Below are 27,037 nucleotides of genomic sequence, written 5' to 3' on the forward strand. Positions count from 1 at the left end.
TCACGCTGCTAATATGGCGATATCCCCCACCTCCAAGCCTGCTACACAAGTTGGCCTGTTGTAACCCTACGAGCTTAATCGGGGAACTCAAACCCCAGAGAGTCGTGCCGAGGGTGATCGCCCCTTAGCATCCCGGCAAAAAATAAATCCCGCCAATCCCTAAACGTCCCTGGAGTCACGTGTAGGCCAGACGTGGGTAAGGATGGCAGATTTCCTTCCCTAAAGGGAATCCGAGGGCTTTCTCCCCACAGTGGGTCCTCAGTAGATTCTTAATTCCAGTTTTTATTGAATTCAAGTTCCACCCTCTGCCGTGGACGGGATTCGAACCCGGGCTCCCCCAGAATGTTAAGAGTCGAGCGATGGTACCACTTGGCCAACACTGCCCCCTACAGGATGTGGGGAGCTCGTTGGAACCCATGTCGATTTGATGGGCGAAACGGACTCCTTTTGCCGCCCATTTTAGATTTTACGCGAAGGGGAAATGCGGGAGAATGTGTGGGGCGGAGATTGGATTCGATGGGGAAGCCTCCTCCTGCTCCGAGTTTCCATATTCCCCCGTCTAACTCCCTCCCACCTGAAATTGTTGACCCTTTATCCATTCCCGGGACACGGCCGTCGCCAACTGGATCCGTCGCCTATCCCTCGGTGCCCCTAGAGAAGGTGGTGGTGGGGAGCCGCCATCTTGAATCGTGGGGTTGGCCCACGATGCCACCCGGGAGGGAACGGCCGATATATTTCCAAGTTGGGATGGGTGAGGGGCTCAGAGGGGAACTTGCAGGGGGTGGTGTTCCCCATGTATCTGCTACCCTTGTCCTTCTAGATGGAAGGGTCATGGGTTTGGAAGGGGTTGTCTAAGGATGCAGTGCATCTTGTAGATGGTACACACTGCTGCTACTGAGTGTCGGTGGCAGAGGGGGTGAGTGCTTGTGGATGGGGTGCCCATCAAGCTTTGTCCGGGATGGTGTCGAGTTCCTTGAATGTTGGTGGACCCATCCAGGCAAATATATAGATGATCTGGAGGAGGGAACCGAGTGTAGGGTGTCGAAATTTGCTGATGACACCAAGATTGGGGGAACGGCAAATTGTGCGGAGGGTGTGGAGAGTCTGCAGAAGGATCTAGATAGGCTGGGCGAATGGGCCAGGAAATGGCAAATGGAATTTAATGTTGGCAAGTGTGAGGTGGTCCACTTTGGTAGGAATAATGGTAGGAAGGATTATTACTTACGGGGCGAAAAACTGCAGCAGGCGACGGTGCAGAGGGATCTGGGCGTCCTTGTGCATGAGTCGCAAAAACCCAGCTTGCGGGTGCAGCAGGTGGTCAGGAAGGCGAATGGGATGCTGGCCTTCATAGCGAGGGGGATTGAATATAAAAGTAGGGAGGTCTTGCTGCAGCTGTATAGGGCATTGGTGAGGCCGCAGCTGGAGTACTGTGTGCAGTTTTGGGCGCCGTACTTACGCAAGGATATTTTGGCCCTGGAGGGAGTGCAGAGGAGGTTTACTAGGCTGATACCGGAGTTGAGGGGGTTGAGCTATGAGGAGAGGCTGAATAAACTAGGCTTGTACTCGTTAGAGTTTAGAAGAATGAGGGGAGATCTCATTGAGACGTATAAGATGATGAATGGGATGGATAGGATAGAGGTGGAGAGACTCTTCCCGCTCAAAAAGGACAGTAGGACGAGGGGACACAGCCTCAAGATAAAGGGGGGGGCGGTTTAGAACGGAGTTGAGGAGGAACTTCTTCACTCAAAGGGTGGTGAATCTCTGGAATTCTCTGCCCGTTGAAGTGGTGGAGGCTACCTCGCTAAATATTTTTAAGAAGCGGGTTGATGGGTTTTTGATAAGAGAGGGGATTAAGGGTTATGGGGAGAGGGCGGGAATGTGGAACTGAGCCACGACAGATCAGCCATGATCTTATTGAATGGCGGGGCAGGCTCGAAGGGCTAGATGGCCTACTCCTGCTCCTATTTCTTATGTTCTTATGTTATGTTCTTATGTAATGGGACACAGTGAAAAGTATTGTTTGACTTATTATTGTCACATGTACCGGGATACAGTGAAAAGTATTGTTTGATTTATTATTGTCACGTGTATTGGGATACAGTGAAAAGTATTGTTTGATTTATTATTGTCACGTGTACTGGGATACAGTGAAAAGTATTGTTTGATTTATTATTGTCACGTGTATTGGGATACAGTGAAAAGTATTGTTTGATTTATTATTGTCACATGTACTGGGATACAGTGAAAAGTATTGTTTGATTTATTATTGTCACGTGTATTGGGATACAGTGAAAAGTATTGTTTGATTTATTATTGTCACGTGTATTGGGATACAGTGAAAAGTATTGTTTGATTTATTATTGTCACGTGTACTGGGATACAGTGAAAAGTATTGTTTGATTTATTATTGTCACGTGTATTGGGATACAGTGAAAAGTATTGTTTGATTTATTATTGTCACGTGTATTGGGATACAGTGAAAAGTATTGTTTGATTTATTATTGTCACGTGTACTGGGATACAGTGAAAAGTATTGTTTGATTTATTATTGTCACGTGTATTGGGATACAGTGAAAAGTATTGTTTGATTTATTATTGTCACGTGTACTGGGATACAGTGAAAAGTATTGTTTGATTTATTATTGTCACGTGTATCGGGATACAGTGAAAAGTATTGTTTGATTTATTATTGTCACGTGTATTGGGATACAGTGAAAAGTATTGTTTGATTTATTATTGTCACGTGTACTGGGATACAGTGAAAAGTATTGTTTGATTTATTATTGTCACGTGTATTGGGATACAGTGAAAAGTATTGTTTGATTTATTATTGTCACGTGTATTGGGATACAGTGAAAAGTATTGTTTGATTTATTATTGTCACGTGTACTGGGATACAGTGAAAAGTATTGTTTGATTTATTATTGTCACGTGTATTGGGATACAGTGAAAAGTATTGTTTGATTTATTATTGTCACGTGTACTGGGATACAGTGAAAAGTATTGTTTGATTTATTATTGTCACGTGTATCGGGATACAGTGAAAAGTATTGTTTGATTTATTATTGTCACGTGTATTGGGATACAGTGAAAAGTATTGTTTGATTTATTATTGTCACGTGTACTGGGATACAGTGAAAAGTATTGTTTCTTGCGCGCTATACAGAAAAAGCATACCATTCGAGTTGGCACAGTGGTTAGCACTGCTGCCTCACCGTGCCAGGGACCTGGGCTCAATTCCTGGCCTTGGGTCACTGTCTGTGTGGAGTCTGCACATTCTCCCCATGTCTGCGTGGGTTTTCTCCGGGTGCTCCGGTTTCCTCCCACAGTCCGAAAGACATGCTGGTTAGGTGCTAAATTCTCCCTCCGAACAGGAACGCGGCAGCTCGGGGATTTTCACAGTAACTTCACTGCAGTGTTAATGTCATGACTTGTGACACTAATAACTACACTTCCTGTGATTTATTATTCGACGCGAGTTCTGACGAGAGAGGCTCTTAAAGTAACAGATACACTGAATTTATAAGATAGCCAGAACCTGAGAGAGTGCGAGTGGAGACAGGGAGGAAGGTGGGGGAAAAATCCAACCAAAAATGAAAGTGGCAGAGGGTGGGATTTCCCAGCTGTACTCGCTCCAAGGACAAAAATTCCCACCTGAAGTCAAAAAACGGCCAAATCCTCTGCCTTGCCCACTACGATTCCTGTTGGGGTGGGAAGATTTCGCCCTCAGTTGGGGTACAGGTTCATAGTTCCTTGAAAGTGGAGTCACAGGTGGACAGAGTGGTGAAGGCGGCATTCGGCATGCTTGGTTTCATTGGTCAGAACATTGAATACAGGAGTTGGGACATCTTGTTGAAGTTGTACAAGACATTGGTAAGGCCACACTTGGAATACTGTGCACAGTTCTGCTCACCCTATTGTAGAAAGGATATTATTAAACTAGAAAGAGTGCAGAAGAGATTTACTAGGATGTGAATGGGACTTGATGGTTCGAGTTATACGGAGAGGCTGGATAGACTGGGACTTTTTTCTCTGGAGTGTAGGAGGTTTAGGGGTGATCTTCTAGAGGTCTATAAAATAATCAGGGGCACAGATCAGCTAGATAGTCAATATCGAGAAAAGATTTACTAGGATGCTACTGGGACTTGATGGTTCGAGTTATAAGGAGAGGCTGGATAGACTGGAACTTTTTTCTCTGGGGCGTAGAAGGTTAAGGGGTGATCATATAGAGGTCTATAAAATAATGAGGGGCACAGATCAGCTAGATAGTCAATATCGAGAAAAGATTTACTCGGATGTGAATGGGACTTGATGGTTCGAGTTATAAGGAGAGGCTGGATAGACTGGGACTTTTTTCTCTGGAGTGTAGGAGGTTTAGGGGTGATCTTATAGAGGTCTATAAAATAACGAGGGGCACAGATCAGCTAGATAGTCAATATCGAGAAAAGATTTACTAGGATGCTACCCAGGACTTGATGGTTCGAGTTATAAGGAGGGGCTGGGATAGACTGGGACTTTTTTCTCTGGAGCATAGAGGGGTGATCTTCTAGAGGTCTATAAAATAGTGAGGGGCACAGATCAGCTAGATAGTCAATATCGAGAAAAGATTTACTAGGATGCTACCCAGGGCTTGATAGTTTGAGTTATAAGGAGAGGCTGGATAGACTGGGACTTTTTTCTCTGGAATGTAGAGAGGTGATCTTCTAGAGGTCTATAAAATAATGAGGGGCACAGATCAGCTAGATAGTCAATATCGAGAAAAGATTTACTAGGATGCTACCCAGGACTTGATGCTTTGAGTTATAAGGAGAGGCTGGATAGACTGGAACTTTTTTCTCTGGAGTGTAGGATGATCTTCTAGAGGTCTATAAAATAATGAGGGGCACAGATCAGCTAGATAGTCAATATCGAGAAAAGATTTACTAGGATGCTACCCAGGACTTGATGGTTCGAGTTATAAGGAGAGGCTGGATAGACTGGAACTTTTTTCTCTGGGGCGTAGAGGGTTAAGGGGTGATCGTATAGAGGTCTATAAAATAATGAGGGGCACAGATCAGCTAGATAGTCAACGTCTTTTCCCCAAAGGTAGGGGAGTCTAAAACTCAAGGGTTTAAGGTGAGAGCGGAGACATATGAAAGTGTCCAGAGGGGGCAATTTTTTCACACAGAGCGTCTGGAACGAGATGCCAGAGGCGGGTATAATTTTGTCTTTTAAAAAGCGTTTAGACAGTTACATGGGTAAGGTGGGTATCGAGGGATAGGCGCCAAATGCGGGCAAGCTTAGTGGTAAAAACTGGGCGTGTTTCCATGCTGGAAACCTTTATGGTTCTATGCATCATGTCTTTGGTCCCTGGCACTGTGAGGCAGCAGTGCGAACTACTGTGCCACTGTTCACATAAGCATTTTGGGGCCACACCACACTGCCCTCCCCCCCCCGATAATCTCAACTTTCCAAATATTTGAATGAGTGAGTGAGCGAGGACCTGGCAGATGGAGTATAACGTTGGCAAGTGTGAAGTTATCCACTTTGGCAGGAAAAAAATTCGGAGGGATTATTATTTAAAGGGCGAAAAGCTGCTACGGTGCAGAGGGATCTGGGCGTCCTTGTGCATGAGTCGCAAAAACCCAGTCTGCAGCGGGCGATCAAGAAGGCAAATGGCCTTTATAGCGAGGGGGATAGAATATAAAAGCAGGGAGGTCTTGCTGCGACTGTACAGGGTACTGGTGAGGCCGCAGCTGGAGTACTGTGTGCAGTTTTGGTCGCCGCACTTGCGCAAGGATATATTAGCCTTGGAGGGAGTGCAGAGGAGGTTCAGTAGGCTGATACCGGAGATGAGGGGGTTGGACTATGAAGAGAGACTAAATAGACGGGGTCTGTACTCGGAGTTTAGAAGGATGAGGGGGGATCTTATAGAGACGTATAAGATAATGAAGGGGATGGATAGGGTAGAGGTAGAGAGATTCTTCCTGCTTAGAAAGGATAGCAGGACTAGAGGGCACAGCCTCAAGATAAGGGGGGGGGGCAGTTTAGATCGGAGTTGAGGAGGAACTTCTTCACTCAAATCTCTGGAATTCACTGCCCATTGAAGTGGTGGAGGCTACCTCACTGAATATATTTAAGTCACGGGTAGATAGGTTTCTCATAGACAAGGGGAGAGAGAACGGGAACTGATCCACTTCAGATTAGCCATGATCTTATTGAATGGCGGGACAGGCTCGAAGGGCTAGATGGCCAACTCCTGCTCCTATTTCTTATGTTCTTATGTTCAATATTGCAATTAGTGTTATTAAACCGTAATCGTTCTTTCCCCATCCACCGTTCTGTTAGCACTTTGATGTTTTACGATGCACAAGGTGTCGTATAAATTCAAGTTGTTCTTGGTGTCACAAAGGAGGCCATTCCCGGTTGGAATTCAGGCAGATTTTCCCAGGCCGGCTCCGAATTATAAATCGCCAGAACGTAGCACGGTTTTTACACAGCTTTCAGAGAATCGTTGCCAGTTAGTAATGCTTCGTCTCCGTTTCGACATCTTAATAACAAATGATTAACTTTCCAAAACTCGAGCCTCCTGACTCATTTACAGGACTCTCAATTTAGCTGAAATCGCGTCCTCTATTTTGAGAGCGAGAACGAGCGCTGGATTTCTAGACCTTTAAAAAGTTAAATCAACCTTATTGAACTGTGCTCCGAAACTCTCAGGGGTCAGCCCAAAAAAAATGAGCAAAATTTGACTCAATTTGCTTTCTTGTTGTCACGTGTATTAGTACCAAGTGGAAGGTACATTTCTTGCGAGCTACACAGACAAAACGGAGAGAAGGAAAGGAGAGAGAGCAAAGGATGTAGGGTTACAGTCATAGCTCGGGCGTAGAGAAAGATCAACTTAATTAAAAGTCTGACGGCAGCAGGGAAGAAGCTATTCTTGAGTCGCAGATCTCAGATTTGTGCATCTTTTTCCCGATGGAAGAAGGTGGAAGAGAGAATGTCCGGGGTGCGTGGGGTCCTTGATTACGCCGGCTGCTTTTCCCAAGGCAGTGGGAAGTGTAGACGGAGTCAATAGATGGGAGGTTGGTTTGCGTGATGGATTGGGCTACATTCACGATCTTTTGTCGTTCCTTGCAGTCTTGGGCAGAGCAGGAGCCCGTACCAAGCTGTGATACATCCAGGAAGAATGGCGCATCTGTAAAACTGCATTAGTTCAGATTAAAGCAAGTAACTCGGAGCAATTATCCTTCTGCAATCTCAGCTGGTAAGCTGTGTGGTGCAGACAAATTGGCACCGTATCTACAGCTGAAATTTAAAACATACCCCACACAAGAAACATGACACAAAATATCTTCCTTGAAGGGTACGCTGGCAAAACCCAGCTTCATCCCTCGTCCACCGATTCTTTCATTGTATCAATGACATCAATACCTTTTGAAATTCAAATGTATAAAAATATACAATATTCCCTTCTGTAAGACAAGCTCCCCGCATTAGTACATAACACACTCTTGTTCAACCTTATTGAACCCTACTCTGAAACACCCAGGGGACAACTGAATGACTGAAGCCTAATTTGAAACAATGTTGCCCACTTTGTTTGCAAGAATAGAAAAGCAGAATATTACTTCAGCACAGAGCGGCTACAGAACGCCGCAGTGCAGAGGGATCTGGGTGTCCTTGTACATGAATCACGAAAAGTTAGCATGTCGGTACAGCAATGTGATGTTACAGTGCCTTTAACAAACATATTTTGTGTCATCTTTCTTGTGTGGGGAATGTTTTAAGCCTCAGCTGTAGTTACGGTGCTGATTTCTCTGCTCCAGACAGCCCACCAGCTGAGATTGCAGAAGGATAATTGCTCCTGGAGTTTGTTTTAATCTGAACTAATGCAGTTTTAATTTTTTTTTGGTTGTCCCCTGGGTGTTTCAGAGTAGGGTTTGATAAGGTTGAACAAGAGTGTGTCGTGTACTATTGGGGGGAGCTTGTCTTACAGAAGGGAATATTGTATATTTTTGTACATTTGGATTTCAAAAGAGCAGCACTCCCTCTCTCTCTCTCTCTCCCTCCCTCTCTCTCTTTCTCTCTCTGTCCCTCACTGGAGATTGAAGTCTGGGACCCACTAGAAAATAGGTCCCTTTCCCCAGAATTGTTTATAGGCGAGTGGACTGGCAGCCAAAGTAAGCCTGTGTGTTTCTGCTAACTGATTCAGAAGGGGAGTCTAAGTCTATAAAAGGATTATCACTTCAATGGAGCTAGACAGTTAAGAATTGTATATCAGTTGGTAAAAGTGATGCAAATTCTTTCTGTGATATTTAAACCCTGTTCCTAGTTAAAATTTATTTGAATAAAAGATTCCTAAAAGGACAGTGGGATCATATCTGGACATCTCATTCTCGACACAATGCCAAAATCTAGGCTGACTTCATAGAAACCCTACAGTGCAGAAGGAGGCCATTCGGTCCATCGAAACAAATGATGGTCAGAGGGTCGCTCCTCGGGTGGTAGGGTCAACTTCAAGAGGGCATGTGTTCAAGGTGAGTTGGGAGGGGGGGTAAGTTTAGGTGGGATGTGTGGGGGAGGTTCTTCACACAGTGGGTGGTAGGAACTTGAAGTTCTTGACCCTTTCTATCGTGTCCCCGTTGATATAGACAAGAGTATGTTCTCCTTATCGCTTCCTCTAATCAATGACAATCTCTTGTGTTTTGTTGGCATTGAGGGAGAGATTTATCATTGCACCAGTTCACCAAATTTTCTATCTGTGTACTCTCTATTCTCTTTACCATTTATATAGACGATCCGGAGGAGGGGGCTGAGTGTAGGGTGACGAAATTTGCTGACGACACGAAGATGAGTGGAAAAGCGAATTGCGCGGAGGGTGTGGAAAGTCTGCAGAGGGATCTGGGTAGGCTGAGCGAGTGGGCGAGGACCTGGCAGATGGAGTATAATGTTAGCAAGTGTGAGGTTATCCACTTTGGCAGGAATAATAGTCGGAGGGATTACTATTGAAAGGGAGAAAAGCTGCTACGGTGCAGAGGGACCTGGGCGTCCTTGTGCACGAGTCGCAAAAACCCAGTCTGCAGCGGGCGATCAAGAAGGCAAATGGCCTTCATAGTGAGGGGGATAGGATATAAAAGCAGGGAGGTCTAGCTGCAGCTGTATAGGGCATTGGTGAGGCCGCAGCTGGAGTACTGTGTGCAGTTTTGGTCGCCGCACTTGCGGAAGGATATTTTGGCCTTGGAGGGAGTGCGGAGGAGGTTCACTCGGCTGATACCGGAGATGAGGGGGTTGGATTATGAGGAGAGACTAAATAGACTGGGTCTGTACTCGTTGGAGTTTAGAAGGGGGGATCTTGTAGGGATGTATAAGATAATGAAGGGGATGGATAGGGTAGAGGTAGAGAGATTCTTCCCGCTTAGAAAGGATAGCAGAACTAGGGGGCACAGCCTCAAGATAAGGGGGGGGCAGTTTAGATTGGAGTTGAGGAGGAACTTCTTCACTCAAATCTCTGGAATTCTCTGCCCGTTGAAGTGGTGGGGGCTGCCTCGCTGAATATATTGAAGTCACGGGTAGATAGGTTTCTGATAGACAGGGGAGAGAGAGCGGGAACTGATCCACTTCAGATTAGCCATGATCTTATTGAATGGCGGGGCAGGCTCGAGGGGCGAGATGGCCTACTCCTGCTCCTATTTCTTATGTTTCCTGCACTCTATCTCGTCATTATTTGAGATCTGACCCATTACAGGGGTCAGCAAACTAGAAAGTGGAGTTGCGGGGAACGGAATTTGGCCACGGGGTGTATAAGGAGAAGAGTGAGGGGCTGACGACGCAACCTTCTGGGGCAGCAGAGCTGAGGATAATTCAAACATCAGTACAATACAGAAACAGCCTCTTCAAGCTGGGTGGCACGGTAGCACAGTGGGTTAGCACTGCTGCTTCACAACCCCAAGGAACTGGGTTCGATTCCCGGCTCGGGTCACTGTCTGTGTGGAGTTTGCACATTCTCCCCGTGTCTGCGTGGGTTAGGTGGATTGGCCATGCTAAATTGCCCCTTAGTGTCCAAAGATGTGTAGGTTAGGTGGATTGGCCATGCTAAATTGTCCCTTAGTGTCCAAAGATGTGTAGGTTAGGTGGATTGGCCATGCTAAATTGTCCCTTAGTGTCCAAAGATGTGTAGGTTAGGTGGATTGGCCATGCTAAATTGTCCCTTAGTGTCCAAAGATGTGCAGGTTAGGTGGATTGGCCGTGCTAAATTGTCCCTTAGTGTCCAAAGATGTGCAGGTTAGGGTGGATTGGCCATGCTAAATTGCCCCTTAGTGTCCAAAGATGTGCAGGTTAGATGGATTGGCCATGCTAAATTGTCCCTTAGTGTCCAAAGATGTGCAGGTTAGGTGGATTGGCCATGCTAAATTGTCCCTTAGTGTCCAAAGATGTGCAGGTTAGGTGGATTGGCCATGCTAAATTGCCCCTTAGTGTCCAAAGATGTGCAGGTTAGGTGGATTGGCCATGCTAAATTGCCTCTTAGTGTCCAAAGATGTGCAGGTTAGGTGGATTGGCCATGCTAAATTGCCCCTTAGTGTCCAAAGATGTGCAGGTTAGGTGGATTGGCCATGCTAAATTGCCCCTTAGTGTCCAAAGATGTGCAGGTTAGGGGGATTGGCCATGCTAAATTGCCCCTTAGTGTCCAAAGATGTGCAGGTTAGGGGGATTGGCCATGCTAAATTGCCCCTTAGTGTCCAAAGATGTGTAGGTTAGGTGGATTGGCCATGCTAAATTGTCCCTTAGTGTCCAAAGATGTGTAGGTTAGGTGGATTGGCCGTGCTAAATTGTCCCTTAGTGTCCAAAGATGTGTAGTTTAGGTGGATTGGCCATGCTAAATTGCCCCTTAGTGTCCAAAGATGTGTAGGTTAGGTGGATTGGCCATGCTAAATTGCCCCTTAGTGTCCAAAGATGTGCAGGTTAGGTGGATTGGCCATGCTAAATTGTCCCTTAGTGTCCAAAGATGTGTAGGTTAGGGGGATTGGCCATGCTAAATTGCCCCTTAGTGTCCAAAGATGTGTAGGTTAGGGTGGATTGGCCATGGTAAATTGCCCCTTAGTGTCCAAAGATGTGCAGGTTAGGGTGGATTGGCCATGCTAAATTGCCCCTTAGTGTCCAAAGATGTGTAGGTTAGGGGGATTGGCCATGCTAAATTGCCCCTTAGTGTCCAAAGATGTGCAGGTTAGGTGGATTGGCCATGGCTGTGGGAGGAAACCGGAGCAACCGGAGGAGACCCACGGAGCGGGGGAGAAGGTGCAGACTCCACACAGACAGTGACCCCAAGCCGGGCATCGTACCCGGATCCCTGGCGCGGTGGGGCAGCAGCGCCCACCCCTGTGCCAGCGTGCTGTCGAGGGAACGAGTGTGATGTGAGCCCAGCCCTGCGTGGATGGCGCCAGGGGCGAGATGCCAGGAGTCGGAAACGTTTGAGAGGTGGTTAGACTTGGCAGGGGAGAACAGCGACTGGCATCGCCCGTCAGGTTTTGACGCTCTCTCTTTCTCTGGCAGGCGAGCAGGACAGCTGCGTGATTGGCGGCGACTCCCAGAGCGGCAGCGGGGGTGCCCGCAAGCAACTGCGCACCGAGGGTTTTGCACAGCAGCTGGAGGTGCTGGACTGCGCTTTTGAGCGCCAACATTACCCAGAGGCCTTCCCAACTGCCAGCCACAGTAAAGGGGAACAGGTGAGCGAGGGGGAGGCCTGGCACCGTCTCTGAAGGCGCCGGCCGTGCCACTGTGCCAAGGAGATTTCGCAGCCGGATGTACGCCCTGTGCTAAGGCCCGCTGACTCAGCTGCCCGCTGTCCCAGTCACTTGGCACTGCCAAGCTTGGGCAAACGAGGGTTTCTCCGCAGACCCAGCTTGATCGAGCGCTGTGGCACAGCGGGTCAGCACACTGCGGCTTCAACAGCACCAGGGACCCGGGTTCGATTCCCGGGCTCGGGTCACTGTCTGTGTGGGAGTCTGCACATTCTCCCCGTGTCTGCGTGGGTTTCCTCCGGGTGCTCCGGTTTCCTCCCACAGTCCAAAGATGCGCAGGTTAGGTGGATTGGCCATGCTAAATTGCCCCTTAACACGCAATTTAGCATGGCCAATCCACCTAACGTACACATCTTTGGACGCTAAGGGGCAATTTAGCATGGCCAATCCACCTAACCTACACATCTTTGGACACTAAGGGGCAATTTAGCATGGCCAATCCACCTAACCTACACATCTTTGGACACTAAGGGGCAATTTAGCATGGCCAATCCACCTAACCTACATATCTTTGGACACTAAGGGGCAATTTAGCATGGCCAATCCACCTAACCTACACATCTTTGGACACTAAGGGACAATTTAGCATGGCCAATCCACCTAATCTACACATCTTTGGACACTAAGGGACAATTTAGCATGGCCAATCCACCTAATCTACACATCTTTGGACACTAAGGGACAATTTAGCATGGCCAATCCACCTAACCTGCACATCTTTGGACACTAAGGGACAATTTAGCACGGCCAATCCCCCAACCCACACATCTTTGGATACTAAGAGGCAATTTAGCACGGCCAATCCCCCTAACCCACACATCTTTGGACACTAAGGGACAATTTAGCATGGCTAATCCCTCTAACCTGCACATCTTTGGACACTAAGGGGTAATTTAGCATGGCCAATCCACCTAACCTGCACATCTTTGGACACTAAGGGGCAATTTAGCGTGGCCAATCCACCTAACCTGCACATCTTTGGACACTAAGGGGCAATTTAGCATGGCCAATCCCCCTAACCTGCACATCTTTGGACACTAAGTGGTAATTTAGCATGGCCAATCCACCTAACCTGCACATCTTTGGACACTAAGGGGCAATTTAGCATGGCCAATCCACCTAACCTACACATCTTTGGACACTAAGGGGCAATTTAGCATGGCCAATCCACCTAACCTGCACAGCTTTGGACACTAAGGGACAATTTAGCATGGGCAATCCACCTAATCTACACATCTTTGGACACGAAGGGACAATTTAGCATGGCCAATCCACCTAACCTACACATCTTTGGACACTAAGGGGCAATTTAGCATGGCCAATCCACCTAACCTGCACATCTTAGGACACTAAGAGGCAATTTAGCATGGCCAATCCCCCTAACCCACACATCTTTGGACACTAAGAGGCAATTTAGCACGGCCAATCCCCCTAACCTGCACATCTTTGGACACTAAGGGACAATTTAGCATGGCCAATCCACCTAACCTACACATCTTTGGACACTAAGAGGCAATTTAGCATGGCCGATCCCCCTAAGCTACACATATTTCGACACTAAGGGGCAATTTAGCATGGCCAATCCACCTAACCTACACATCTTTGGACACTAAGGGGCAATTTAGCATGGCCAATCCCCCTAACCTACACATCTTTGGACACTAAGGGGCAATTTAGCATGGCCAATCCACCTAACCTGCACATCTTTGGACACTAAGGGGCAATTTAGCATGGCCAATCCACCTAACCTGCACATCTTTGGACACTAAGGGGGAATTTAGCATGGCCAATCCACCTAACCTCCACATCTTTGGACGCTAAGGGACAATTTAGCATGGCCAATCCACCTAACCTACACATCTTTGGACACTAAGGGGCAATTTAGCATGGCCAATCCACCTAACCTGCACATCTTTAGTCTGTGGAAGGAAACACACAGAGAATACCCACACAGACACGGGGAGAGTGTGCAGACTCTGCACAGGCAGTGACCCAGAACTGAACCTGGGTCTCTGGCGCTGTGAGGCAGGAGTGCTAACCCACTGTGCCATCTCAACTTTGCTACGCGGGGAAGCAGTAATGGGTGTGGTCTCCTTTGGGTGCAAGTATCTGGATTTACGATCTCGTAATCCTGTTCCTGTTGCAGACTCCTCTGTACCCACTCACTTCCTTAAACAACGGACTGGATGAAGGGAAATCGAGCTTAACCTCTCCGAGCACACCAATCGGCAGGAATATTACAGGATCGCAAGCCTACTCAGTGGTGACTGGTGAGTATTTAGTATTTTTTTGCAAAGAGCTCTGTGATAATTAAGCCAAACAATTGTAACGGAAAGATATGGAAATGAGAGCACGTTACACAGTAAAGATCTCTGCAGCGAGTCGAGAATTAACCTGGGGTGCATTATTAAAATTAACTGTACATTCCAAAACATCATCCTTCACAGACACGGGAACTCGGGTTCGATTCCAGCCTTGGGTCGCTGTCAGTGTGGGTTTCCTCCGGGTGCTCCGGTTTCCTCCCACACTCCAAAGATGTGCAGGTTAGGTGGATTGGCCATGCTAAATTGCCCCTTAGTGTCCAAAGATGTGGAGGTTAGGTGGATTGGCCATGCTAAATTGTCCCTTAGTGTCGAAAGATGTGTAGGTTAGGGTGGATTGGCCATGCTAAATTGCCCCTTAGTGTCCAAAGATGTGGAGGTTAGGGTGGATTGGCCATGCTAAATTGCCCCTTAGTGTCCAAAGATGTGGAGGTTAGGTGGATTGGCCATGCTAAATTGTCCCTTAGTGTCGAAAGATGTGTAGGTTAGGGTGGATTGGCCATGCTAAATTGCCCCTTAGTGTCCAAAGATGTGTAGGTTAGGTGGATTGGCCATGCTAAATTGTCCCTTAGTGTCCAAAGATGTACAGGTTAGGTGGATTGGCCATGCTAAATTGCCCCTTAGTGTCCAAAGATGTGGAGGTTAGGTGGATTGGCCATGCTAAATTGTCCCTTAGTGTCCAAAGATGTGCAGGTTAGGTGGATTGGCCATGCTAAATTGCCCCTTAATGTCCAAAGATGTGTAGGTTAGGGTGGATTGGCCATGCTAAATTGCCCCTTAGTGTCCAAAGATGTGCAGGTTAGGTGGATTGGCCATGCTAAATTGTCCCTTAGTGTCCAAAGATGTGTAGGTTAGGTGGATTGGCCATGCTAAATTGCCCCTTAGTGTCCAAAGATGTGTAGGTTAGGTGGATTGGCCATGCTAAATTGCCCCTTAGTGTCCAAAGATGTGCAGGTTAGGTGGATTGGCCATGCTAAATTGCCCCTTAGTGTCCCAAAGATGTGTAGGTTAGGTGGATTGGCCATGCTAAATTGCCCCTTAGTGCCCAAAGATGTGTAGGTTAGGTGGATTGGCCATGCTAAATTGCCCCTTAGTGTCCAAAGATGTGTAGGTTAGGGGGATTGGCCATGCTAAATTGCCCCTTAGTGTCCAAAGATGTGTAGGTTAGGGGGATTGGCCATGCTAAATTGCCCTTAGTGTCCAAAGATGTGTAGGTTAGGGGGATTGACCATGCTAAATTGCCCCTTAATGTCCAAAGATGTGCAGGTTAGGTGGATTGACCATGCTAAATTGTCCCTTAATGTCCAAAGATGTGCAGGTTAGGTGGATTGGCCATGCTAAATTGTCCCTTAGTGTCCAAAGCTGTTTAGCTTGAAAATTTATTGATTGACATTATAAGTAGGCATACATTAACACTGCAATGGAGTTACTGTGAAAATCCCCTCGTTGCCAGACTCCTGCCCGGGTTACACTGGGGGAGAATTTAGCACCTAACCAGCTAGGACTGTGGGAGGAAAGCGAAACACCCGAAGGAAACCCACGCAGACACGGGGAGAATGTGCAGACTCCACGCGGACAGTGACCCGAGGCTGGGAATCGAACCCCGGGGCCCCTGGCGCTGTGAGGCAGCAGTGTGCTAACCCACTGTGCCACCGTGCTGTCCCTGTATATGGATTGGCCATGCTAAATTGCCCCTTAGCACCGGGGTGGGGGGGGGCCTGGGTTAACGTTCTGTCGAAGGGTGGGCATTTATTGCCCATCTCCAGTTGCCCCTTCGGAAGGTGGTGGCCATCTTGAATCGCCGTGCTGTGGGTTGTCCCACAGTGCCCGCTGGGCAGGGAATTTCATCGGATCCCCAACGCGAAGACGGAGGCCATTCAGCCCATCGAGCTGGCACCGGCCACCTTCCCACCCTATCCCCGGAACCCCCCGCCTGACCCTAAGGGGCAAATTTGGCGCGGCCAAATGCCCGGACGTCTTCGGGCTGGCAGGAACCCGGCGTAGTCGGCAGGAACCCACGCGGACGCGGGGAGAATGTGCAGTCCCCCCCCCCCTCCACCAATCCCCGCCCCCCCAACATAGACCCAAAGCTGGAATCTGGGCACTGTGGGGCAGCTGTGCCAACCGCTGTGACACCCCCCCCCCTCCCTGTGGCACCGTGACCGCAATTTTGACCCAGCGACTACGAAGGAATCCAGCCAGGCAAGTATTCCATCGTGACTCGCGTTCTTGTAGATGGGTTTATCAGGGGGTGAGTTCCTCTCCGCAGGACTCCCGAGCCTCTGGTAGCCATTACGTTGAGTCCCGTTGAGTCTCTGGTCAACGGTAAACCCCCCCCCACAACTATCCTGAGTTCCGTGGTGGTAACATAACTGGATGTCGAGGGCCAGTGGTTACAAGGTGTCTTATTGGTGATGGTCTTGGCTGGCGTGGCATTGTTACTTGTTTGACGTTTGTGTTCCAGGGCGTGAGATGGTAAGCTCCACGCTGCCAGGGTACCCCCCGCACATTCCTGTAAACAGCCAGGGCAGTTACACGTCGTCTGCCATCGCTGGAATGGTGTCTGGTAAGCGCATCTTGTATCGTGTTCACTGAGTCTCAGGTGTCCGGACCTGCAACTGGGTAAATGAGTGTACAGGAAGCTGTCCCTCAACAAAGTTTATTCACAGGGAAGAACTCCACTAACACCGCAGTGAAGTTACTGTGAAAATTCCCCAGTCGCCGCATTCAGGTACACTGAGGGACAATTTAGCATGGCCAATCCCCCTAACCTACACATCTTTGGACACTAAGGGGTAATTTAGCATGGCCAATCCACCTAACCTACACATCTTTGGACACTAAGGGGCAATTTAGCATGGCCAATCCACCTAACCTACACATCTTTGGACACTAAGGGGCAATTTAGCATGGCCAATCCACCTAACCTACACATCTTTGGACACTAAGGGGCAATTTAGCATGGCCAATCCACCCTAACCTGCACATCTTTGGACACTAAGGGGCAATTTAGCATGGCCAATCCACCCTAACCTGCACATCTTTGGACACTAAGGGGCAATTTAGCATGGCCAATCCACCCTAACCTGCACATCTTTGGACACTAAGGGACAATTTAGCATGGCCAATCCCCCTAACCTACACATCTTTGGACACTAAGAGGCAATTTAGCATGGCCAATCCACCTAACCTACACATCTTTGGACACTAAGGGGCAATTTAGCATGGCCAATCCACCTAACCCACACATCTTTGGACACTAAGGGACAATTTATCATGGCCAATCCACCTAACCTGCACATCTTTGGGACACGAAGGGACAATTTAGCATGGCCAATCCCCCTAACCTGCACATCTTTGGACACTAAGGGACAATTTAGCATGGCCAATCCACCTAACCTACACATCTTTGGACACTAAGGGGCAATTTAGCATGGCCAATCCACCTAACCTGCACATCTTTAGATACTAAGGGACAATTTAGCATGGCCAATCCACCTAACCTGCACATCTTTGGACACTAAGGGACAATTTAGCATGGCCAATCCCCCTAACCTGTACATCTTTGGACACTAAGGGGCAATTTAGCATGGCCAATCCACCTAACCTGCACATCTTTGGACACTAAGGGACAATTTAGCATGGCCAATCCACCTAACCTACACATCTTTGGACACTAAGGGACAATTTAGCATGGCCAATCCGCCTAACCCACACATCTTTGGACACTAAGGGACAATTTAGCATGGCCAATCCACCTAATCTACACATCTTTGGACACTAAGGGTCAATTTAGCATGGCCAATCCACCTAACCTGCACATCTTTGGACACTAAGGGACAATTTAGCATGGCCAATCCACCTAACCTACACATCTTTGGACACTAAGGGACAATTTAGCATGGCCAATCCACCTAACCCACACATCTTTGGACACTAAGAGTCAATTTAGCATGGCCAATCCACCTAACCTACACATCTTTGGGCACTAAGAGCCAGTTTAGCATGGCCAATCCACCTAACCTACACATCTTTGGACACTAAGGGACAATTTATCATGGCCAATCCACCTAACCTACACATCTTTGGACACTAAGGGACAATTTAGCATGGCCAATCCGCCTAACCCACACATCTTTGGACACTAAGGGACAATTTAGCATGGCCAATCCACCTAATCTACACATCTTTGGACACTAAGGGTCAATTTAGCATGGCCAATCCACCTAACCTGCACATCTTTGGACACTAAGGGACAATTTAGCATGGCCAATCCACCTAACCTACACATCTTTGGACACTAAGGGACAATTTAGCATGGCCAATCCACCTAACCCACACATCTTTGGACACTAAGAGTCAATTTAGCATGGCCAATCCACCTAACCTACACATCTTTGGGCACTAAGAGCCAGTTTAGCATGGCCAATCCACCTAACCTACACATCTTTGGACACTAAGGGGCAATTTAGCATGGCCAATCCACCTAACCTGCACATCTTTGGACTGTGGGAGGAACCCAGAGGAAACCCATGTGGAAAATGCACACTGACAGCGACCCGAGGCCGGAATGGAACCCGGGCCCTGTGCAGGCAGCGGAGCCGACCAACTGTGGTGCCCACTCACGCCATGAGGGAATCCCTCCCGTAAAGTGGCTCGGAACGAGTTGGCGAGCGACTGGGCCGTGCCAACCACCTCTGACCCTAAAACACAGAGGCCACTTTCCTCTGCTTCCCGCTAATCCTTGACGTTACCAATTGCGGTTGACGATCGAGCTCTGAATGGCCTGTTGACTCTTGCCACTTTCTATCCCGAGGGTGAGACATGCACCTCGTGGGCAGAAGACACTCCGTTGGCGATCGAACTGTTGGCGCACCGCGTTGCTACGAGGTTTGAGGGCCGGTTTGACGAATAAAAGCCCCCCGCCACAGGGTGGAGAACTCTCTCAGTCACTCAATAAACCCAAGTGTTTATCTGTGCCTCACTTCTGGCGATGATTTCAAGAGATTTCCTCCTTCTGATTGCAGGAAACGACTACTCAGGAAGCCCCTACGCTCACTCCCACTACACGTCTTACAACGAGGGCTGGCGTTTTACCAACTCTGGAATAATAAGTAAGCAAACTCCTGTTAAAGTCCGATTCCCTTTCAATGGATCATCGCTGTCGCCTGTTTTCCCAGATCCCTTTAAGAGCATGCGCCCGTTTCGTTTCCACGCTACACGACCCAGTTGGTTGTTTGGTTTTGGGGGTGGGGGGTCGTGCGAGAGGGGGGGGTTGCGTCTCCAGAGACGTACAGGGCAGGCGAAGGCCCCAAGCGTGACGCGGTGGGTAGCGCTGCTGACTCGACGAGGAGCCAGGGAGCCGGGTCCGGTTCCCGATTTGGGTCACCGTCTGTGTGGAGTTTGCATGTTCTCCCCGTGTCTGCATGGGTTTCCCCCATGACCATGCTAAATTGCCCCTTAGTGTCCAAAGATGTGTAGGTTCGGTGGATTGGCCATGCTAAATTGCCCCTTAGTGTCCAAAGATGTGCAGGTTAGGTGGATTGGCCATGCTAAATTGTCCCTTAGTGTCCAAAGATGTGTAGGTTAGGTGGATTGGCCATGCTAAATTGCCCCTTAGTGTCCAAAGATGTGCAGGGACAATTTAGCATGGTCAATCCACCTAACCTACACATCTTTGGACACTAAGGGACAATTTAGCATGGCCAATCCATCTAACCTGCACATCTTTGGACACTAAGGGACAATTTACCATGGCCAATCCACCTAACCTACACATCTTTGGACACTAAGGGACAATTTAGCATGGCCAATCCATCTAACCTGCACATCTTTGGACACTAAGGGACAATTTAGCATGGTCAATCCACCTAACCTACACATCTTTGGACACTAAGGGACAATTTAGCATGGCCAATCCATCTAACCTGCACATCTTTGGACACTAAGGGACAATTTAGCATGGCCAATCCACCTAACCTACACATCTTTGGACACTAAGGGACAATTTAGCATGGCCAATCCCCCTAACCTGCACATCTTTGGACACTAAGGGGCAATTTAGCATGGCCAATCCACCTAACCTACACATCTTTGGACACTAAGGGGCAATTTAGCATGGCCAATCCACCTAACCTGCACATCTTTGGCCACTAAGGGACAATTTAGCATGGCCAATCCACCTAACCTGCACATCTTTGGACACTAAGGGACAATTTAGCATGGCCAATCCACCTAACCTGCACATCTTTGGACACTAAGGGGCAATTTAGCATGGCCAATCCACCTAACCTACACATCTTTGGACACTAAGGGACAATTTAGCATGGCCAATCCACCTAACCTACACATCTTTGGACACTAAGGGGCAATTTAGCACGGCCAATCCACCTAACCTGCACATCTTTGGACACTAAGGGGCAATTTAGCATGGCCAATCCACCTAACCTGCACATCTTTGGACACTAAGGGGCAATTTAGCATGGCCAATCCACCTAACCTACACATCTTTGGACACTAAGGGGCAATTTAGCCTGGCCAATCCACCTAACCTACACATCTTTGGACACTAAGGGACAATTTAGCATGGCCAATCCACCTAACCTACACATCTTTGGACACTAAGGGACAATTTAGCATGGCCAATCCACCTAACCTACACATCTTTGGACACTAAGGGGCAATTTAGCATGGCCAATCCACCTAACCTACACATCTTTGGAGTGTTGAGGTCCTTGATGCTCGAATCCTACCAGTAAAAGTAGTAGTTGACAGGAATCGAACCTTGCCGCAGTGACGTTTAGCCCTTTGTGTGTGTTAGTGTGGTGTTATTTTGCCGCCATGACGCTCCTCCAACCGTCTCTTCTTGTCTCTTCTCTTCTAGGCTCCCCTTACTATTACAGTTCCGCCCCCAGGAGCAGCGCGCCTCCCGCTGCCGCCACTGCGTACGACCACCTCTAGTTTCCATGGCAACCGGGGGACCGTGCGGAGCGCCACCCTGGGGTGCTGTGGCGTCGTGGCGCCCTGCCAGATTTGGGAAGAGAGGGACGGTGGAAACGCTCTATTTAAGTGACGGACGGGGGGGGTGGGGGCGGGGTTGTGGGGTGGGGGGGTAATAATTTCGCCGTCGGACTTCTCTGTGATATTGCCCCGCTGGAAATGGCGGCCTCCGTTCTCCCGTCCTGTGTCTGCAGGTAGTTTACGAGGACGATATCAGACTAGGCCGAGGCCCATTCGAATTACGGAACGCGACAGAGCTATCGGCGTTGTAAACTACACATCTCACACTCAGCGCGGGGCCATAGACAATACGCCTGGAGGGCTAATAATGTGAATCGGGGGTGACGGGGGGGGCGTTGTTGCGGGGCTCCGTCCCCCAAGAGAAACAGTGAACGGGAGATGATGTCTCCGCCGTGCATGGATTCAGCGGCCTGTGAACAGGCCCTCTGCCCTCTCCCGAGGGAGGCGATCGTCATGGGAGACCCAGCGCGTCAGAACCTGCGTCAGCTCTGCCCCCCCCTGGGCTGGGGGGGGGGCGGCCACAGTGAAGGGAAGGACTGTTAATGAGACTTGGGAAATAAAGCCTTTACTAGGCCGAGGCTCTCTATTAATAAGTCTCCACAAAAGAAGCCTTTACTAGGCCGAGGCTCTCTATTAATAAGTCTCCACAAAAGAAGCCTTTACTAGGCCAAGGCTGATGATCAATGAGTCATTACACAAGAAGCCTTTACTAGGCCGAGGCTGTCAATTAATAAGTCTCTGCAGAAGAAGCCTTCACTAGGCCGAGGGTATCGATTAATAAGACTCCACAAAAGAAGCCTTTACTAGGCCGAGGCTCTCTATTAATAAGTCTCCACAAAAGAAGCCTTTACTAGGCCAAGGCTGATGATCAATAAGTCATTACACAAGAAGCCTTTACTAGGCCGAGGCTCTCTATTAATAAGTCTCCACAAAAGAAGCCTTTACTAGGCCGAGGCTGATGATCAATGAGTCATTACACAAGAAGCCTTTACTAGGCCGAGGCTGTCAATTAATAAGTCTCTGCAGAAGAAGCCTTTACTAGGCCGAGGCTGTCGGTTAATGAGTATTCATGAAAGAAGCCTTTACTAGGCCGAGGCTTTTGATTAATGAGTCTCCACAAAAGAAGCCTTTACTAGGCCGAGGCTGTCGGTTAATGAGTCTTCACGAAGGAAGCCTTTACTAGGCCGAGGCTATCGATTAGTAAGTCTCCACTAAAGAAGCCTTTACTAGGCCGAGGCTGTCAGCTAATGAGTCTTCACGAAGAAAGCCTTTACTAGGCCGAGGCTATCGATTAGTAAGTCTCCACTAAAGAAGCCTTTACTAGGCCGAGGCTGTTGGCTAATGAGTCTTCACGAAGGAAGCCTTTACTAGGCCGAGGCTATCGATTAGTAAGTCTCCACTAAAGAAGCCTTTACTAGGCCGAGACTGTCGGTTAATGAGTCTTCACGAAGGAAGCCTTTACTAGGCCGAGACTGTCGGTTAATGAGTCTTCATGAAGGAAGCCTTTACTAGGCCGAGACTGTCGGTTAATGAGTCTTCACGAAGGAAGCCTTTACTAGGCCGAGGCTGTCGGTTAATGAGTCTTCACGAAGGAAGCCTTTACTAGGCCGAGACTGTCGGTTAATGAGTCTTCACGAAGGAAGCCTTTACTAGGCCGAGACTGTCGGTTAATGAGTCTTCATGAAGGAAGCCTTTACTAGGCCGAGGCTGTCAATTAATAAGACTCCGCAAAAGAAGCTTTTACTAGGCCGAGACTGTCGGTTAATGAGTCTCCACTAAAGAAGCCTTTACTAGGCCGAGGCTGTTGGCTAATGAGTCTTCACGAAGAAAGCCTTTACTAGGCCGAGGCTATCGATTAGTAAGTCTCCACTAAAGAAGCCTTTACTAGGCCGAGGCTGTTGGCTAATGAGTCTTCACGAAGAAAGCCTTTACTAGGCCGAGGCTATCGATTAGTAAGTCTCCACTAAAGAAGCCTTTACTAGGCCGAGGCTGTTGGCTAATGAGTCTTCACGAAGGAAGCCTTTACTAGGCCGAGGCTATCGATTAGTAAGTCTCCACTAAAGAAGCCTTTACTAGGCCGAGACTGTCGGTTAATGAGTCTTCACGAAGGAAGCCTTTACTAGGCCGAGACTGTCGGTTAATGAGTCTTCATGAAGGAAGCCTTTACTAGGCCGAGACTGTCGGTTAATGAGTCTTCACGAAGGAAGCCTTTACTAGGCCGAGGCTGTCGGTTAATGAGTCTTCACGAAGGAAGCCTTTACTAGGCCGAGACTGTCGGTTAATGAGTCTTCACGAAGGAAGCCTTTACTAGGCCGAGGCTGTCAATTAATAAGACTCCGCAAAAGAAGCTTTTACTAGGCCGAGACTGTCGGTTAATGAGTCTCCACTAAAGAAGCCTTTACTAGGCCGAGACTGTCGGTTAATGAGTCTCCACTAAAGAAGCCTTTACTAGGCCGAGGCTGTTGGCTAATGAGTCTTCACGAAGAAAGCCTTTACTAGGCCGAGGCTATCGATTAGTAAGTCTCCACTAAAGAAGCCTTTACTAGGCCGAGGCTGTTGGCTAATGAGTCTTCACGAAGAAAGCCTTTACTAGGCCGAGGCTATCGATTAGTAAGTCTCCACTAAAGAAGCCTTTACTAGGCCGAGGCTGTTGGCTAATGAGTCTTCACGAAGGAAGCCTTTACTAGGCCGAGGCTGTTGGTTAATGAGTCTTCATGAAGGAAGCCTTTACTAGGCCGAGACTGTCGGTTAATGAGTCTTCACGAAGGAAGCCTTTACTAGGCCAAGGCTGTCGGTTAATGAGTCTTCACGAAGGAAGCCTTTACTAGGCCGAGGGTGTCGCTTAATAAGACTCCGCAAAAGAAGCTTTTACTAGGCCGAGACTGTCAATTAATAAGACTCCGCAAAAGAAGCTTTTACTAGGCCGAGACTGTCGGTTAATGAGTCTTCATGAAGGAAGCCTTTACTAGGCCGAGACTGTCGGTTAATGAGTCTTCACGAAGGAAGCCTTTACTAGGCCGAGACTGTCGGTTAATGAGTCTTCACGAAGGAAGCCTTTACTAGGCCGAGACTGTCGGTTAATGAGTCTTCGCCAAAGGAGCCTTTACTAGGCCGAGGCAGATCCTCAGTCCCTCTACCTCCACTCAAGACAAAACGTGACTCGTGCCCAGGTAGTGCTGGAAGAGAGCAAGTTTCGACTCTACGGCCTTGTAAATCCAGGCCCCGCTTTGAACCTGTGACTGGGCTTTTCCGTTCCCCCCTCCATTTCACTCGTGGCCGGCGGCGAGATCTCAAAACGAACCTCCGCCGCGTCCCAATTAGCCTGCTCGATCTCTTAGACTAACAAAAACTCTTTGATACTTCAAATTGGTGTTGGGTTGAGGAAACTGCGGAGGTATGAAGTGTAATATTAACTTGGGAACATAGCGGATAAGAGCGGGAAGAGGCCATTCAGCCCAACTCAACCCTGCTATCCCCCCTTTGATCCCAATCGCCCCCTATCCGGCCTCCTCTTGAATACACTCAATGTTTAACCAATTCCTGAATTCTACAGGCTCACCGGATGAAGAACCGTCTCCTCATCTCCGTCCTAAATGGCCTACCCTCAATCCTCAGGCCTGGTTCTGGACTCCCTCCCACCATCAGGAACATCCTCCCTGCATCTCCGCTGTCGAGTTAGAATTGTATAAGTCTCTATGAGATCCCCCCACCCCTCATTCGTCTGAACTCCAGCGAAAACCAGCCTAACCTCGTCAATCTCCCCTCAGTCCCGCTGGGTTCAGCCTGGAAAGCCGTTCCCTCGACAGCAAGAACATTCTTCCTCAGGCAAGGGGACCAGAGCTGCGCACAATCCTTGAGGTGCAACCTCGACCAAGGCCTCTGTATATACAGCCACCACACACTGGCTTCATCGAATCAGTTATAGAAACCCTACAGTGCAGAAAGAGACCCCTCGGCCTGTCGGGTCTCCACCGAACACAATCCCACCCAGGCCCTACCCCCATATCATACCCACTAATCCCTCTAACCTACACATCTTTGGACACTAAGGGGCAATTTAGCATGGCCAATCCACCTAACCTACACATCTTTGGACACTAAGGGACAATTTAGCATGGCCAATCCACCTAACCTACACATCTTTGGACACTAAGGGGCAATTTAGCATGGCCAATCCACCCTAACCTGCACATCTTTGGACACTAAGGGGCAATTTAGCATGGCCAATCCACCTAACCTACACATCTTTGGACACTAAGGGGCAATTTAGCTTGGCCAATCCACCTAACCTACACATCTTTGGACACTAAGGGGCAATTTAGCATGGCCAATCCACCTAACCTACACATCTTTGGACACTAAGGGGCAATTTAGCATGGCCAATCCACCTAACCTGCACATCTTTGGACACTAAGGGGCAATTTAGCTTGGCCAATCCACCTAACCTACACATCTTTGGACACTAAGGGGCAATTTAGCATGGCCAATCCACCTAACCTACACATCTTTGGACACTAAGGGGTAATTTAGCACAGCCAATCCATCTAACCTACACATCTTTGGACACTAAGGGGCAATTTAGCATGGCCAATCCACCTAACCTACACATCTTTGGACACTAAGGGGCAATTTAGCATGGCCAATCCACCTAATCTACACATCTTTGGACACTAAGGGGCAATTTAGCATGGCCAATCCACCTAACCTACACATCTTTGGACACAAAGGGACAATTTAGCATAGCCAATCCACCTAACCTACACATCTTTGGACACAAAGGGACAATTTAGCATGGCCAATCCACCTACCTGCACATCTTTGGACACTAAGGGGCAATTTAGCATGGCCAATCCACCTAACCTGCACATCTTTGGACACTAAGGGGCAATTTAGCATGGCCAATCCACCTAACCTGTACATCTTTGGACACTAAGGGGCAATTTAGCATGGCCAATCCACCTACCTGCACATCTTTGGACACTAAGGGGCAATTTACCATGGCCAATCCCCCCTAACCTGCACATCTTTGGACTGTGGGAGGAAAGCGGAGCACCCCGAGGAAACCCACACAGACACGGGGAGAATGTGCAAACTCCACACAGGCGGTGCCCTGAGCCAGGAATCGAACCCAGGGCCCTGAAGCAGCAGTGCCAACCCAGTGTGCCACCGCACTGCCCATACATTCTCACGACAGATCTGCCCCAGCCTATATCCCATGCCGGTATCGTGGTCCGCTATTTGCAATCGCAGTTTGTGTGGAAATATTGGCGGTTTGGGAGCGTCGCAGATACTTGGCCCATTTCCCTTCGCTGCGTACGTATGTAAGCGACGGAACTGTCGAGAGGAACACTATTCTGATGTCGCATGATTTTGAACCTTGAAAATAAAACTTGTCCACCCTCAAACCTGTTTGGGAGTCCGTATTGTGAGAGCGAATTTACTGATGGAGGCTGAAACCAAAAGCAAAAACCTCTGTCAGAAAAAAATTCATGCTCAGAGTGTCGAATGCAGGAGTTGGGACGTCTTGTTGACGTTGTACAAGACATTAGTAAGGCCACACTTGGAATACAGTTCCGCTCCCCCTATTATAGAAAGGATATTATTCAACTGGGAAGAGTGCAGGAAAGATTTACTACAGGGATTTGATGGTTCGAGTTATAAGGAGAGGCTGGATAGACTGGGACTTTTTTCTCTGGAGCGTAGAGGGATGATCTTCTAGAGGTCTATAAAATAGCGAGGGGCACAGATCAGCTAGATAGTCAATATCGAGAAAAGATTTACTAGGATGCTACCCAGGACTTGATGGTTCGAGTTATAAGGAGAGGCTGGATAGACTGGGACTTTTTTCTCTGGAGCGTAGAGGGATGATCTTCTAGAGGTCTATAAAATAGTGAGGGGCACAGATCAGCTAGATAGTCA

The 27,037-nt window shown here is 48.3% G+C and overlaps 1 protein-coding gene across 1 annotated transcript in view; it reads left to right on the forward strand.

Moving 5' to 3' along the window:
- pax8 (paired box 8) overlaps positions 1-21,058 on the forward strand; it is a gene marked incomplete at its 5' end in the record, with an annotated part of 32,769 nt that extends 11,711 nt beyond the window's left edge. The window contains 5 exons of the mRNA XM_080217268.1: positions 11,530-11,702; positions 13,924-14,047; positions 16,563-16,664; positions 19,126-19,212; positions 20,982-21,058. Of these exons, the coding sequence (XP_080073394.1) occupies positions 11,530-11,702; positions 13,924-14,047; positions 16,563-16,664; positions 19,126-19,212; positions 20,982-21,058 (563 nt within the window). The remainder of the gene's footprint in view (positions 1-11,529; positions 11,703-13,923; positions 14,048-16,562; positions 16,665-19,125; positions 19,213-20,981) is intronic.
- Between the last annotated feature and the right edge of the window lie 5,979 nt (positions 21,059-27,037).

Source organism: Carcharhinus amblyrhynchos, chromosome 34 (assembly GCF_965287045.1).
Source record: "Carcharhinus amblyrhynchos chromosome 34, sCarAmb.v2.hapA, whole genome shotgun sequence".
In the NCBI taxonomy this organism is placed as follows: Eukaryota; Metazoa; Chordata; class Chondrichthyes; order Carcharhiniformes; family Carcharhinidae; genus Carcharhinus; species Carcharhinus amblyrhynchos.